Source organism: Branchiostoma floridae, chromosome 8, assembly GCF_000003815.2.
Source record: "Branchiostoma floridae strain S238N-H82 chromosome 8, Bfl_VNyyK, whole genome shotgun sequence".
Classification (NCBI taxonomy): Eukaryota; Metazoa; Chordata; class Leptocardii; order Amphioxiformes; family Branchiostomatidae; genus Branchiostoma; species Branchiostoma floridae.
Window position 1 is genome coordinate 3,970,580 of NC_049986.1, and position 17,334 is coordinate 3,987,913.

At 41.4% G+C, this 17,334-nt stretch overlaps 2 protein-coding genes across 2 annotated transcripts in view; both read right to left on the reverse strand.

Annotated features, from left to right (window-relative positions):
- Positions 1–1,792: 1,792 nt before the first annotated feature.
- On the reverse strand, positions 1,793–4,193 carry LOC118421137 (leucine-rich repeat-containing protein 70-like). Its single transcript, XM_035828298.1, has one exon. The coding sequence runs from the start codon at positions 4,187–4,189 to the stop codon at positions 1,793–1,795; it is 2,397 nt and encodes a 798-aa protein (XP_035684191.1). The 5' UTR covers positions 4,190–4,193.
- A 2,692-nt stretch (positions 4,194–6,885) lies between these two features.
- Positions 6,886–17,334, reverse strand: part of LOC118421464 (cell surface hyaluronidase-like) — a 26,776-nt gene continuing 16,327 nt past the window's right edge. Inside the window, exons 15-25 of the mRNA XM_035828764.1 lie at positions 16,929–16,964; positions 16,413–16,565; positions 15,229–15,409; positions 13,836–14,054; positions 12,585–12,799; positions 11,562–11,741; positions 10,426–10,648; positions 9,485–9,583; positions 8,552–8,712; positions 7,655–7,764; positions 6,886–7,069 (exon numbers count right to left, since the gene is read on the reverse strand). Of these exons, the coding sequence (XP_035684657.1) occupies positions 6,951–7,069; positions 7,655–7,764; positions 8,552–8,712; positions 9,485–9,583; positions 10,426–10,648; positions 11,562–11,741; positions 12,585–12,799; positions 13,836–14,054; positions 15,229–15,409; positions 16,413–16,565; positions 16,929–16,964 (1,696 nt within the window). The 3' untranslated portion in view covers positions 6,886–6,950. The remainder of the gene's footprint in view (positions 7,070–7,654; positions 7,765–8,551; positions 8,713–9,484; positions 9,584–10,425; positions 10,649–11,561; positions 11,742–12,584; positions 12,800–13,835; positions 14,055–15,228; positions 15,410–16,412; positions 16,566–16,928; positions 16,965–17,334) is intronic.

A 17,334-nucleotide genomic window follows, 5' to 3' on the forward strand; every position in this document is an offset into this window, starting at 1 on the left:
CTACACATACGATATATAGTGCGGTGTGCGATGGTGCAAATCCTTCTGTCTAGAGTTTGTGATTCTCTACAAATCACCCGGACTCCAGGACGAATAGTGACATATCAGTCACTAATGGAGATCTGTATTAAACCAAAACAAATGTATATTGTGCTAGATCTGTGAGGGCAAAACACATTAATTGAAAGGCATTGCACTTCATGTATTGGGAAGTGTTTATAAATGGATTTAAGAATTTGCGAGACACACAGTATATACAAAAGTTTTCTTCATTAATATAAATGTTCCATGTTTGTATAAACATATTCGGATATCATTAGCTCATACTAATATACTGTGGTATTTACACAGCATGTATATGCATCACTATTCAATCTTGTAGCCTTAGACATTTGCTTTATCTATTTTAATGTGTATTTTGCAGATAGCGTACAAGTTTATCCTAGTTGTGACTGCCTATCTCACTGTGTGTCACATAAGAGAATTTCAAAATTTCACATCAATGCGCACAGAAAAGTCTGTCTTGAAGTTTAGTACAAAACATTTAATACACAGAACAATCCAATATGAAATTTAATACCATGTCTATAGCGATAACAATCATACCCATAGACCCTTCAGTCTACATCAAATCTTATAACAAATACTTAAGAAACAATTTTTTACCACAGAGCATTTTCACCTAGACTAAGGCTTAGCTTTGTACCGTGCAAGAATATATCCTCCTTAATAATTATTTAAGATTCTGTTGTTACGTATACATAGTCTTCTATCGCTGTTTGTCCTATTCACTGGCTTAATGAATAGTTCTCTCTAGTCCTAATACCTAATTGTGTTCGAACGTTCATTTGTTCGCCTGTCAGTAACAAAGTTCTGAATAAATGATAGTGATATAGTAATGTCGATCCAAATAAAGTCAAGTTATGTCCGAGTCTTTACCTCTAGATACATTAAATATAAACATCCCGAAAGTAAAGTGTATTACCAATTATGCTGATTTATTTGTTTTTCGATCAACAAAAGAATTTTCTTAATTATGTAACTTTGATGTTTTACTTCGAACCCCTAGGGACAAAGTCTTTATCTCTTGCATATATTACATTAAAGCTTTATTGACACGGCAAAAAGTGCAGTGACGTACTATGTATGAATATCCTTTACATATCTATCGTGTTTATTATACTCTTCCTTATATCAATAGGCTTATTAGTACTAGTACTAGTGATAGGCCGTAGTTATATCATCAAAACGCCTATGTATCTTGTATATACTTGAAATGATTATAGTGCTGTACGTAGCATCTAAAACAACGTTTACCTCACACAAAATCCTATTTACACAAATTGTGTTATTTTGAAATAGAAATAGAGTAACGATTACTATGTTATGAAATGACTTTTACTTTAAGTTTATGTATTCTTTAAAATTTTACATTACTTTGTAATGTTGGGGGAGGGGGCTCTAAAATTCATTACATCCTTTGTGCCGGACACAACAAGCAAAGCTGACTTTTAAGTGGGGTGATTTTTGATAATCTTTTTATGTCTGCTAATGTCTTATACATGCAGTATACAAATTCCATTTCTATGTGTGCTCTTTCAAGGATATATGCACTCTAACATTTACACCCTCAGCCAAAATACGCATTCTTACAGTTCTGAAACCTAAAAGCGCTAGCGTTACTGGAGTATTGGAGGTTAGTTATTAGCCAAGGCAAAAAAAATCTATAAAAATTGTTTGATAGAGACGACTTAGTACAGTTTCTCAATAAAGACCACCACTCCTAGCACCACTAATGAACAGGGCGGTGCGGTTCACTTCTTTGCCCTTCCCTCTGCAGAGATGTGTAGATGTGGTCTCGTTCCTCAAGGAGATCCTGGTACAGATGGTTCTCACTTTCCCCCGGATCTGCTGCAGTTCCAAGTCCCTGTTGTGGTATTTGGTCGTAAATACGTCCGTCCCTACCCACATCATCTTGGTCGCCAGGGCCTTCCCTTTGTAAGGTTTGGTTCTGATACACATTGGCTCTTAGCTCGTAAAGATTGACATCTTCGTATTCACCGTCATCGTCTTCAAATCCTAGATTAGCATTGTCAACTCCTCGCCGTCTTTGTGCCGTGGCAACCGTTGCGTCTTGGGGTGAGGATTTGTTAGCCAAACTTCTGTTAGCCCGTCTTTTGATGTACACAATCATAGCGACAATGATACATAGTATTACACCACCAATGAAGGACCCAACGGTTGCAACAATTAGTGTTGCAGAGCTGTGTGCAACATTCTCCTCATGACCAGGGGCTACCGCGTTAGTAGACGGTGATAGCCCTGCGACTGTCCCTGTTGTTAACGGGACAGCTTCTGTGGCATATGAGGGAATGGACAATGTGGATGGCCCTGTAGTTGATGGGACAGTTTCTGTGGCTGATGAGGGAATGGCCAATGTGGATGGCTCTGTAGTTGACGGGACAGTTTCTGTGGCAGATATAGGAATGGGCAATGTGGATGGCTCTGTAATTGACGGGACAGTTTCTGTCACAGTGGCAGATAGAGGAATGGACAATGTGGATGGTCCTGTCATTGACGGGACAGTTTCCGTGGCGTGTGATGGAATGCACACTGATGGTATATTTGTCGTTGATGGGACTGCATCCGTTTCAGCAGGAATTACAAAGAGGGATAAGGTTTTCCTATCATCCCCGACAACGTTTGATGCATGACATGTGTAATGGCCCTGGTCACTAATCTGTCTACGGTTAATTGTCAGTCTGGATTCAACACTGTTGTAGCCCAGGGTTGTTGTACTGACCTCGTCATGTGATCTGACTATTGGTAGTCCGTTAGGTTGAACAGGTGTCCATGACCATGTTATTGCGGGTCGGTTCGAGCCTGTAGCATGGCAGTTCACGGTCAAAGTCTCCCCTATTAGAGATGGACTGATGTTGTGAATGATGGGGCTAGAGCAAGCCAGGTTGCTTAGGGTAAGGTCGGAAAGCCTGATGTCGTTCAATACAGGAGGCAATCGGCAGATGATTTCATCTCCTAAGTTTGGGCAGTTTAGGATTTCCCTCATCCGGCAGTCACAAGACCAATGATTGTTAGACAGATTGAAACGAAAATCATAGGGGTAAGTACTGAAATCACATAGAGTGGACGGAATAGTTTCTAAGTTATTGTCTTGGAATTTGAAAGAACCAAAGTGTACATTTCTGAGCGTGTATGTGAATGCCTCTTCGTGAATCCTTTCCAGCTGCGTATCAGACAAATCTATGTCGGCATGATTATATGCCATATGGTCATATTTAGAACTAATGTTATAGAAGCTGTACTTGCCCAGCTGTTTTATATGGTTCCCTTTTAGTTTAAGTGTAAATCCAATATCAAAAGTAATGTTGGAAAATGTCCAATCACGTACCCAAGTGATATTATTATGTGATAAATCCAAAGTTTCAAAGAAGCGACTAGAGAACATGTTTGGCTGAATAGTTGCTACCTCATTATATGACATATTAAAGTATCTGAGACTTTTCAAGCTAGCCACAGAGGAGGGGATCACAGCAATGAAATTAAAAGAAATATCGAGGTATGAGAGCTGGTTTAAGCCGGCAAATATGCCATCGTCAAGAGATCGTATTTCGTTATGAGAAGTACCAAGGTATGAGAGTTGGTACAACCCTGCAAACGTATGATTGTTTAGTGTTGAAATCTGGTTATGAGAAATAGATAATGTTCTAAGTTTGTTCAAGTTGACAAAAGCATCACTAGGTAAGGATGTTAGTCTGTTATAATGAAGGTAAAGAACTGTAAGCTCCACCAAGTGTTGGAAACTCCCTGGCTCTACGACACTAATACTATTGTTATGAAGGTATAACTCTCGGAGATTCTGTAATCCAACAAATATCTGTGATAGGATTATTGTTATCTCATTGTTATCAATATTAAGCCTTGTTAGATTTGGTAGGTGTTGAAGCTTTGTATTTTCAATTGCCCCTATCTTATTGTGGCGAAGTGTTAGATATGTTGTAGATGATGGAATGTTATCAGGGATTGAATCTAGGTTTTTGTTATCACAGTTAACCCTTGTACCGCTACAGCTGCAGACTCCTGGTCCATCCGGGGAGGTACAGGCTTGTAAAGCTGCAGTCAGGCTTACCAGGGCCATGCAGAAGGTCAGGATGGTAGTACAGCTGCACATCTTTGGCTCTTTAATAGGTAAAACACTGGAAGTCAATATTTACGTTGTTGTTTAAGCTTGTTAAGCAGTTAATTGCATTGAATCTTACTAGCTTTTCTTTAAGTAAAATTACATGTAAATTGTGACCACCTTTTACTGAGACGGCGACCGTTGAATGACAATTTACAACCCAAATTATCATAAGAACTTTGACCAAATATCATTGATTAAGAAATGAAGTTTGTAGGTTTTGAGTGCGTTTGTGTGTTATTTATATTTTTATTGTTTTAAATCAAAAGTTAAATTTAACGTACATAACATAAAGTTATAGGTCATACAAATCCAATTTTGGTTCCTCATCGAGTCTATCTAATAGAATTGGGATTTTTTGCCGAGAACGATAACATAATGCAGATATACGGATACGGGTATCATTCGTTTGGTACAAGCAGCCAGTAATGTTCATCAAATACTACTAGTACATATGAAATGTGGTAGTGTTCGTTAACAGTAGTCTTTATCTAATATCAATAAAAAAGTTCACGTTTTATTGGTAGTCAACGTTACATTACAGAAAAGAATATTTCATGAACAGTGTGTCAGTACAAAACATACCTTGCTTGCTTCAACTCTCTGCTTCAATGAAACAGTATTCTTTCTTGATCAGCTTGATGATATCTTAAGAACCTCCCTGGACAGTTTTCCGCTCATTGGATTTCAATTCTTCTGCTTAGGGAAAAAAGAACTGTTTTTAGTTATGAGCAAAAATAAGTTTGTTTTTTTCATCTCGTTCGCTGTGGTGGCAATTTTACCTTCAATATGCTTAGCTGGAACGTTGGAAGAAGCAAGCACACTGTCCTTCAAAATGGAGTCTTTTCTTCAATGTACACATGTAAACAATACATATAGAGGAGTTATACAAGCGGTTTGATTAGATATGTGTGAACATTGTCAGTGACACTCAAAACAAAGGGACAGTAGGCTTAAGATATACATACAAATCAGTCAACAGGTCATTGTAGCGCCCCTATAAAAGCTTAGTGTAATATGCATAAACATACATTCTATTGCTTTTTCTACTAATACTTGAGGAGTCATTAGGAATCTTTGCCTCTGCAGGGTTCATATTGCATATATATTTCGGATATTGGTTTTGGTAGCAGCCTGCTAACTTCAGTTGGGTACAACGATGCAAATAAGAACATTTGATATCCGAGTCATATGAGGAAATGATTCCCCCATGCAGTGTAGGCTTTTCTTAACGGTCACCACGTAACAAGGCCTGAAGACATTTCAAGGTGTGACCCGTAAGACTTACCTTAACTAGGTGGTTCTTGTTACACCAGATGAACTATGGCAAGTCCAAGTGATAAGATGTAATTGGAAAATATCAGGAATATGTGATGTTCTCGGCCGTAAAAGTAGATGGTGAATTGTGCTTCTGTCCCAGTGTGCAGTTATTTTAATACGTGACAGCGAAGAAAGACGCCTTTACTAGGCTTTAATTCAGACTGTCTGTTGTTGACTTTTATCTTGAGTGCCAATAACGTTGCACCACCAAGAACGTGACACCTGATTGACGTTAGGCACATACTGGACATGCACCAGCGCGTCTGACTGACAAGAACTGTTTGGTCATGGTGTTACGTAGTTTACAGTTAGTTTACAAATTTGTTCAGCATTGATGGTTCTATATTTGCTGCAGCGCTTGAATGCGTGTGAGAACAGGTGGTACTTCTCAGAGTTGCATTCGTATTGCATATTACTACCTTTTTTTAAGATAGCAATAATTAAAATAGCAATCTGCGTAACAGTGGCTTCATGTTTTAAAGTCCTATCGAACCTAATAAAGCAAATCTACTAAAATCGGTAACTAGGCATGTTCTTTTGTCATTTTGTCTTTCAATAATCAACATATATGAAGAAAAAAAAAGTTTCCCTTCGTTAAACAAACGAATCATCTTTCCTATACGATAGCTCATTTGGGAGACCATTAATATTAGACTGAAGATCTGAAGGTTCTTGGTTCAATCAGGACAGTGGGAACAAATTATATTTTCCAATGACTTAAAGGTACCAGGCCTACACATGGTCACCATTTAAAGCGGCGACATGAGTGATAGACTGATCTGGGAGATAAGGTTTAACAACACGGCATGTGAAAAATACGGCATTTTGGAGGATACAAGATACAAGATTTCAAGTGTTTTCCCTCGTTTGCCCCTAAAGCTATAGTAGTATGCGCGCATATCCATATATAGGTGCAGTATTTATGACACAAGCTGCAGTTAACTTGTTAAGAGAAAAATGACCACGGGATAAATACAGCTCTAACCCAAACTCGAACCCTAATCCTAGCCCTTTCCCAAAGCCTATCTTTACGCACGCGCACTACCCGTCGGAGCAAAAATCTAGCGGAGTAGAAAACCTACAGTCCCTTGGCCGCACCTGGGGAAATTACTGTCGAATTGAGGTCACATGAGTGGCGCTGAATGGCAGCTTGCTCCAGATCCTTGTGATTTAGCCCCACCTATTGTGAGCTCCCCGCGATTCAGCCCCTGGCTGTCAAGAGAAAGTAGTCCCAATAACAATAACAATTTGACACCTGAAACACATGTATGAAGAGCTATGTTTACTTAAAATGAAAAGTCAAAACCTTATAGTAAATAAATGGATCAAACAAGCCGACTGAGAAGAACAAAAATGTCCTGTGCATATAGAACTCTCCATGAATCCCTTTATTTCATGCATAGGGGAGTATTTCTTCTTCTTCTTGTCGAACTCAGGCCATGAGCGGGATCTTGGTGTAGATCTGCGCTGGTCCCTGAGTAGACGGCAGGTTGACCTGTTGGATCCAGCTCGGCCACACCGTGCCCTTGAAGCCAATCATTGCGAAATTGCCTGTAACAAAAGACCACTCAACATTAGGAAATCAACGTACACGTAAAAGACATTTACTCTCCTACGTAGAGACATCCAACGGCGCTAGCAAACAGACACTTGTCTGTACTCTGCTATCTCAACCGTCACTATCAGTTCCTGTGAGCGTCGCTACAAACCAGCTGCCAGCCAATCAGAGAATATGCCTTTCAGTTTTTAAAAGAGTTCTCGCAAAGGCCACGCGTAAGCTCATTAATATTCATAAGCAGGGCGGTCAGGAACTGATCGTGACTGTTGAGATAGCAGAGTGCAGGCAAGAGGCGGTTTGCTGGCGCCGTTGAATGTCTCTACGTAGGATAATGGTAAAAGATTTCAAAATCAAAAGAAGAAAATAGTAAGAAGACAAACACTTTTTGTATATTTAAAAAAAACAAGAAAACCAAGTCATCCATTTCTCAATCAAAGTCGAGTGATAGTGTATTCATTTAATGTTGGGAAATGATGTCCCCTTTTGAAGTTTATAGTGCCCCTTTAGGTCGCGCTTATCATGCAGCAAGGATATTAAATTCACATGCAACTGGGAATAGAACCACCAACCACACGTACCTCTATAGTCTGTCTGAACAGGCTCCTGAGCTCCAATCTCCTTCAGAGCGGTCAAACACTCCTGGGCATATCGCTCGGATGAGTCACGTGTGGCAACAAGGACGATGGAGCTGAAAATCACAGTAAGTACACACTATGTAGTCATTGGCTGTCGTATGTGTCGATCAAAACTCTGACAAATATTAATGCTCTTTACATACCTTAAGATTGCACCGTCAATTTTCAAAAATTATTTTGGAGAGACACAAGTACTCAAGTACACAGGTACTCAAGTACAAGTAAGTGCGGTACTCAAGTTGATGATTTATGATTATAAGAGTACTAGGACACATATAAAGAACACATGAGCCACATACAATGTAGCAGCAACTTGTAATCTGTTTCCCCATCCTTAGGCCTAGGTCTCATTTCCAAGCCCCGGTCGGGATGTTTGCGGAAACGAAAAATAAAAATGCTTATCAAGGAATGTACACAAATTATGCTAATGACTCTTTTTTAATGCTCTGTGTCTTTTGTTGCTTTTTATATAATATTTTTCGCTCCCGAAAGCTTCCCGGCCGGGCCCCAGTTTGGAAAGGTGACCTAAGCCTAAGTCAGGTACCCCTGTTAGAGTTAGAAAAGTCGTGCCTTTCCGAAGCACACGTGCACAAAATCGGTGGCCTGTCATCAGAGGATTCGAGCCAAGTAACTCACGGTTCTCGGCCAATCACTAACCGTTACGTCAACACGACACCACATGCTGCACACTTTGAATTGTATTCTTTGAAGTACTGACAATACCTTTATCCAGTGACCAAATAAGCTCCATGTGTCCCGACAACTTCTGTGTTCAGATAGCAAAAAGAAATGAAGAAATATTTGCCTGATTTTCATTTACATCTGATTTTCATAACTTACTTGTTTGGGATGTCGCTTCGTATGAATGTTGCCATAGCGGCATCAGCTTCTGGTTGGCCGTGCGTGTTGAACGTCATGTGATGCGTCACCGAACCATTCAGAGCGTCAACGGCGATGATCCTAAAGCCTCGGTAACGATCATCGTACCTCACTCCGTCTACCTGTGCAAGTAAAGATACATCATATAGTTGGCCTATTGGTAAATGAGGTATGTCACTGAAGTGGTATGCTGAAACTGCGATTTTTCAGAGCGCTCAATGAAAATCTAATGTTTTTGGCGACGTCTCAGGAGCAAGCCAAATGGTATATTATCTACGTTCTGTATGATTTTCTGTTTCTTAGTCATAATTGTAAGTATTACATTATACATAATATTCCAATTGTAAAATCAAGGTTAGCCTAAATTAAGAACGCAGCGACGTCGCCAACGTACCACAGTCCAGTGAGATACCACCTTAAGACTTGTTCCTGATCGACCTTTTGTGAGGTTGGATCTGACAAATAAGAAACTCGGTACAGACAATATGAAAATTGTAATATTCTGCTCTCAAGCCCGGAATGCCTTTGTTGCATGCACAGTTCGGTACTTATCGTCTCTGCCTCCAGGTGTATGAGACATCTACTTGAAGATTCACTTCCAGCTGTGCAACTTTTTTAGTTATAAAAGCTTATCATGCACACTTTGCACTGTGCTAACTTTACCTTTCTTAAATGCACAACTATTTCATTCTACTTAATGTGTGTCAATTTTGTATTGTATGAAATATGTTTGTGGTCACGAGCCTGCTGCGTAGTGCCCACAATGTAATGTTCTTGTCGCCACCTGAACAAAGTCAAAGTGAGCTAGACTGGTTCAAGATCACTTTTACTTTCAAATGCAATTTGTTGATGCATAGAAGTGCGTACAGGGTTTTGCAATAAATGCATACGTACCTCGATAAAAGATCTGTAGCCCAAATTCAATTCCTCCTTTCCGGCGGCTTGGATTGTCACTTGTAGAAACTTCAGGTTGTCATCATTGATGATTGGTTCCTGCATGATTGTGGATATGTCCGTTACATTGCGAACGTGCATGAAGCAGGCCACGCACATACATACATATACACACAATCACACACAGAAACAGGCGCACGAGCATAAACACAAATCCACACGTGTAAGCACAAATAAGCACACAAAAAAACGTAATTAACGCGGGACAAATTTCCAGGCATCTTTGACTCGATACTGAGCGTAGGTTAGTCTGAAAATGGGTCGAAAATCTGCCTATCAGAAAGAAAGTATAAGCTTGTGTCATATTATGGCCTACTTGCTTACAGATCATACTTTAGATAGATTTTAATCACTGTACTGCAATTGATCCAAGAATGGATGGGCAAGCCACTGACAGAGTGCTCACACAGAGCCAGAGACATGAGGGAGTGGAGGAGGCTGATACTGGACGCTACCATAGTCCCCGACCCTCAGACATAAGGATGGGACTAGGTAAAGCTATAGTAACAACCCGCCGCACGTGCGATTACGTGCTATATCTACGTGCAAAAACATTCATTTGGCAATTTGTTGGGATCCGTAAGTGGTAAGTACCGCCTCCGTACGAACTCGTAGGGAATAATTTTGGAGCACGCAGACACGCCGTAGAACTTTACGTGCAGGCAAAACTGCGTGTACCATCGGGCTGTGGATTCGCCCCCCACCCCCACACACCCCCTCCGTACGTAGGTGCCAGTACGGACGACGCGCCTGCCCTGTACACAAATACGTGGCGGACGTGGCCTGACAAATTGCACGTACGGCGAGTTGTGTCAGACTGACTTACTTACTTAGACATCACAGTGTCAGTGTCAGTACTGCGTTTGAATGTCCAAACTCACCGGAGCCCCACAGCCTGCACAGTCGTTAGCCATGCTCAGAAAGCTCGGCATGGGGACAGTCTCTGCTGGCGTTAGGCTGTACTTGGGATAGGCTGCTGCCGTACAGTCGCTGACCGCGTCACTTGTCATGGTGGCCGTGATGACGATCCTCTCACAGCCCATGTGGGAACAGTAGCTGCAGCCTTCCCGATCGTAGTTAGCGCGGACTTTCAGGAACAACAGACTGGAATGATACAGGATTTGTTGTCAACATAATAATAATGTCAACATCATTTTCATACGTATCATATTTCTTGCAAAGGAGCACAGGGCATATTGTGGATAACAGGTTTCTTTATTCATATGTACATGATAACTGTAACACTGTTGTTATTGTGTCTTGAACACTTACGTATACAGCACGCTCAGTACTTGGATTGGGGACCACCAAGGAAGACTGGATTGCTGTAGCCGGGTCATACCAAAGACTGGTACTTACTTCTTTCTCTGCTAAGAGGAAGAGTATGGAAGCTAAACATACTACACTACCAGTGGACTATTCTCCTGCTGTAGTGAGCTATATGAGTGGCCCCAGGGCCATGAAACGGAGATTGGCACCGGGTCCGACGCATCTGACCGTGATGTATGAACAGCTTTAACGCTCTTTTACGTTTGGGAACGCACCTGTAAGCAGCGACATCTAGTGCTGCAGTACAATGTGAACCTGTCAAAATCGCCCCGTGGAAGGTGACAGACGGTCACGGAAACGTTGGGTGTGACCTTAAGTATTGGTTGTGAATAAAGAACCTTTTTTTTCTATTTGCTTTTGGACAGACGGGGACAATGTGGCACTGCACTCGAGTTAGTAACTTATATTAACAGTGCCACATACACAGTACAGACAGAAGGTAAAGGCCAAAGTCAGGTACCCATTTTTATACCAAGTTAGAGTGAGGTCGTGTAAAGTGCCTCTCTCAAGGGCACAAGGGCACGGCAGGTATCAAATTCGGACCTCTGGGCTCCGAGTCCAACACTACCAGTTACACCACACACGACGCCACGAACAGTAGAAACCTTTTTGTCCTGCATAGCGCAGTTGTCCGACCTGCTGACATTATTGACAGATACAAGACCGATAGCAGAATGTGTCAACTTACCCTGTGCTCTCCTCAAAGTAGAACATTTTCCCGTCTCCACCCTCGACAGCGTTCAGGCTCGAGACGGGGATGACCTCCTCGTCGTGAACTATAGCGTGCTCCATGCGATTCTCCAGCTGGTACGTCACACGGAAGATGGTTCCTGGAGGGTAGCAGAGTCCCAGTCGGAGCCAGTCTCCGCTGAGGTACCAATGTGTTAGATTAAAAAGTTTTTTTCCATACGGGGCTTTGACAAATAGATTCGTAGTGCGATTCTAATGTCTTAGAATTTCTAAGCAGGCTGACAGAACAACAAGGATTTGGGAATCTGAACTTTGTACCACGCAAAATGCCCTCAGTTTGCGATTGTACGATGATCGTGCGATGATTGTGACAAGACCTAAATTGTGGCTAGTGCTTAGTAAACAGGTTAGACTTGACAATGTATAGGAGCAGAATTTCGTAAAACCGGATTTGCCACTTCAAAAGTGTTACAGAAAACAAGATGGGCATTTAGAAGGAAATGGAAATTGAATATATATGCCTATGGTGTATATAAGATGATAATACGAGATTAATATGTTCGTTTAATCCTCTATTTGACAATGTGGCAAAGACAGCACTCAAGTAGTAACTTATTTCAACATCGCAATATACATATACAAACGACATAAGTTGAAGGTAGTCCAATGGTCTGTGAAACCGTAAAGTCGTATTAAGTGCCTCTACCAATCTGCCTCTTCCAAGATAGGTGTCATGAGGGGTTTGAACCCAGAACCTTTGGGTTCAGGGCTGCAGTTATTATGTCACACGACCGCACTTATGCTTAGGTCAGATTTCCAAACCAAGGCCCGAACGGTCAGTATAATATGTATAAAGTAGGATATAAAAGCGAACAAAACACGTAGATTGTAAAAAAAATAGTTTGTCATGAGCACAATTTGTGCTTGTTTCTTGATACAAAATTTTATTTTTTGTTTCGGCTAACCGAGTCCCGGGTTGAAAATGTAAACCTATAAGCATAATCGTTACATTTCCGTATACCTGTTAAAGTTTATCGGATAGATAATAATTTGCTGAGGCGCCCGCCGATTCCAGTGGATGGTGTAGGACTTCTCCAGCATCACCGGAGGTTGGTATTTCTGCACACCGTTTGCGCCTTGTGGGGTTGGTCCTTTCAGTGTGTACGGCTGGTCTGGGTACTCATCACGAACCATCGACATCACAAGGTTCCCGGGTATGGATGCATGGATGAACAGCTGGGTACAAGAAGGGAACAGACATCGTATTATGTTCTGTGACCCTTACGTGGCCGCACGGGACACCCTGTGGGTACCGTCTATATTTGGGCACGGCCGGGCCCTGGATTTCTCTCAACTCGTAGTTAAAATCACCCCGGAACCTGTTGACAAGCAGATGCGTGGCTTAATCGGTGCAATGGTGACCGTAGCACTTAAAGATTTTAAAAAATTACATTGCAATTACTTTACTTTTTTCGCAAATCTCCAAGCAGAAGTTAGATAGGAAGATTGTTACCTTCCTCTGACTTGCCCAACTTTATGATAGCCGGCCCATCAAATCTCTGCTTGGAGCGTATTTTTTTCACCACAATTATATAATATGAGGATACCGAAAGTAAATATTCACGACTAATACATGTGTACAACCACAGTCAATGTTTCTGTTGCTGTCTCTGTCACCTTTCTCAGTGCAATACAAACTAGTTCTACTCCACACTGCAGCTAGGTGTCGCTGCTAGAAATACGGTCCAAACGTAAAGTATTGCCATATATAGAATGATGATCATTATCCTAGGTATGACAAGATACGATTCAATTGCATTATCCATCGGCAATGAATAAGCAGCAACATCTATCTGCAACATGGAATAGAGCCAGTTATATATTAGTATTGCCCTTAAGAGGGTGAAAGACGGTAATTTCTACTAAAAGATTCACTTGCAGCCGTGCCTCTATCCAGTAAATCTTTAGCTAGTCTTGTATAAGTGTTAGCTTACCTGCTTTTATTGTAAAAACTTTCCTATTCTATTATTTGTATAATATACATGTTCATTTTGTATTGTATATTTATATGTCTGTGGCCACGATACCAGCCGTGTCCAAAGTGTATTGTTTTGTTACAACTTGAATAAAGACGGTAATCGAAACGTTGTCTGTAATTATATATACATACTGGTGGTGAACTGTACAAAATATACATTAGTTGTGACCAAAGAACCTTGTTATTCAGTGATTTTCCGACCTGCCAATTAATTCATTCATGCAAAATACCGACCTGAGCATACTTGCCGCTGCAGACGTACGCTCTCCACTCAGGCCTGGCTAGACACCCCGCGTTCCTGACCAGATAGTTGTCCTGTCCGACTACGTGGGTGTCGGGGTGTCCCGTTGTGCTGCCGTCCACGTCGTGGAAGATCTGTGTCTTATCCCCGTCTTTGTCATATGTGTCAAAAAATGGTAGGTACCTTCCGCCAAAAAATGCACGGGTTTGAACCTAAACAAAAGTTGCATTGTTTAAGTCTTTATGCAGCATGAGTTTTACATGCAAACATTGGTAAAAATGAATGTTTTATAGAAATATGAATAGACATACATTAATGTATAAACAAAACTTTGTATCACAGAAGTTTGACATACATTATGATGCCCGTGCAGAGGCATAATACTTAAGAGCAACGTTGTCCAGTACTCAATCAAGATCAAGATCAAGATTTAAGAGAAGGCTAACATTTATCTAAACAACACTTTAAAATAAGTCTCCAATTTTTTTTTCCGCGGAATGGAGAAGTCTACTGCGTCTTCCGGGATCTGACTTTGGGGTCATGTGACAGCAGCACCGGGACGTAAGTGCCTGATAACCTGTGTCTGCCGCCGTCTCAGTTCATGGTCGGACGGTGAAGGTACAAAGACGGAGGGTGACACAGGTTATCCGACACATACGACCTGTTGCTGCCGTCACGTGGCCCAATGCCACGTTCCGGAAGCTGCAGTAGATGGCTCATTTCAGTGAAGTTAGCCGAAAATTGTGGTAATTCATTAAAACCAATATATTTTAGGTACTGGTTAAATAAAATTTAGTCTTCTTTCATGATACCATGTACCGACACAGATGGGCATTCATACTAAGGCCAAGGTCCCAAACCGGGGCCCGGGCGGGTAGCTTTCGGAAACAACAAATATGATAAGAAAGCCAACAAAACACACAGAACGTAAAAGAAATTAGTTAGGAGCATAATTTGTGTATATTCTTTGGTAACATCTTTTATATCTCGTTTCCGCAAACCTCCCGGCCGGGCCCCGGTTTGGAAATGGTAACTAAGCCTAAGCCTTAAACTAAGGGCACAACCCGCCGTACGTGCAATTTGTCCGTACGTTTTTGTTTTTTTTGGGGGGGGGGGGGTGACCTCATCCGCCACGTATTTCTGAAAACTTTTTCTGAACGACTGGCAAGAACAGGGAGGGTGCACATCACAAAGTTTTGCCTGCGCGTAAAGTTCTACGGCGTGTCTGCGTGCTCCAAAATCCGTCTGATTCCCTACGAGTTCGTAAGGAGGCGATATTTAACACTTACGGATCTAAAAAGATTTCCCACATTTTGGCACGTAGACAGCACGTATTTGCACGTACGGTGGGTTGTGCCCTTAACTTAAGGTGGAAACGTTTCTCACATCCTCAAACTTGATCCCTGTCAGGTTGTTGTTCGGTGCTGTTTGCCAGCTGTTCTGCAACTTGAACCCGATCGCGCCGCTCCAGCGGTTGTACTCCGGGGCGGAGGCGTACTTCTTGAAAGTACAGTTCTCGGCCAGGATTGGACCATCATATACCTCTAGTCCTCTTATCGGAAAATTCCTGCAGTCAGCAAGGAAACGAAAATAATCGCACAACTAACAGACGTCCAATGTTATTATGTAAGACCAAAAAAGGGCGTGTATTTTTTACAGTTACATTTGAATTTAATTGCAGTTTTTTGCACAAGGTTCACAAGCGCGAGATACGTACGTCACCTCTACAAACAAAATAGCCGCGTCCGAAATGCCACATTCACGAAATCAGGCACAAGATAACTTTTCTTGGAAATAGTTGTGCTGCCAATGCCTTAAAAAAGTAATGTACAAAGATTAAAATTCACTTAGAAAGCTTTGTAGTGATTGAATGCTTCGTGCCTTCTTGACCCAGCACCCCCCCCCCCCCGAAACAAATTCAGACGACAAGTCGGTGCTCTGCGAATTCATTTTGAAATTTGACACAATTAGGCTCAGTCCAGCGAGTTATCCGCTTAAACCCTGTCACACATTCAAGACTTTCCAACGAACTTTTGTAGAATGCGTCGGTAAAGCTGTGAAACTACCACCCACAAGAAGCTGTGGCAACTATAGACAGACAGGATCTTAGGTGTAGAACTCGTATGCGTCCCACCCCAGTGCCGTACATCAGAGTCCTGTCAAGTGCAACTTACAGTTTAGCTGATCAGCTGAGGATTAGGACCAAGCATAGAAAAAAGACTATTGGTAATAACTGTTCAAAGTCTTTGAAACTTACTACATACTTCTCAGATCGTATACGTAAGTCGCGCATTCTCTTTCGCAGAGACTTCCAACGGCGTCAGCAAACTGCCTCTTGTCTGTACCCTGCTATCTCAACCGTTACCATCAGTTCCTGTGGGCGTCGTCACAAACCAGCTGTCAGCCAATCTTAGAATAGCCCTTTTAGTTTTCAAAAGGGATCTCGCATATATAAGGGTAAGCTCATTAATATTTGTAAGCAGGGCGGTCAGGAACTAATATTGACGGTTAAGATAGCAGAGTACAGACAAGAGGCGGTTTGCTGGCGCTGCGTAGCAGAATGAACTCACGTGGCTTTAGGTAGACTCCTCCCCACCGATTTGACCCCTCCCATCCCCCAGACACTGGAACCACTGGCAGTACCCACGTTCTCACTCTCCCCGATGAAGATGCTGTTCCAGACTTGTTGACTCGACCCTTCGTCTTTAGGGAACGTACCTTCACTGTATCAAGATATCCGTTAAAACATAAGACATTCGAGAATAAGAACTCTAGTTTACTGGCGTTGAAACGTCATCAGGTGAAATTTAATGAGTTTTGTAACAGAAAACTACCATATCAAATATCTTTTGACAGCTTATATTTTCCCCATCCGACATACAAACCGCCGTGACGTTGGAAAGGTATACAATAATTTCTACTTTTCATCCCACCAAAACCTCTCTAATGGAAATGTGAATTCATACTTTTTGTAGTATTATACAGATCGATAATGATAAGCAGATACCAAGCGAAGGTCGAACCATGTGCAAACTTATTTTGAGGCTAGCTATATATATTTATACATGCAAAAGCATGGATGGTACCTGGCCATTGTTAGTCCTTTCCCGTTATCGACGAACCTGAAAAAATGCAAAAAGTGTCATTTTTATGTTCAAAATCATCGTATTCCTTTTTCTTGCCATTATCTTAATTACCTACTTCGATATTAATTCATACACTTGCCAGTTTATTGAACAATTAAAACAATAGCAAATTTTGGGCTTTTGTAAGGAACTTGTCTCATATTTTCTCTGGGACAAAATGAGCTAAAGCCCTTCATCGTCTTTGGTATTAGTATCATCATTGACCATAGACTAGCGTTCAAAACAAAACAGAGGAGTATCTGATGCTCTAGCGGATGGTTCAAATATCATCCATAGCCCTTCTCTGATATATGACGTTATAGTATGCTAAGGTTACACCATTGTTTTACTTTCTATGGTAGCCAAA

What these genes read in the sequence shown, in the direction of transcription:
- LOC118421137 (XM_035828298.1), bottom strand. Translation starts at nt 4,189, where the DNA reads ATGTGCAGCTGTACTACCATCCTGACCTTCTGCATGGCCCTGGTAAGC.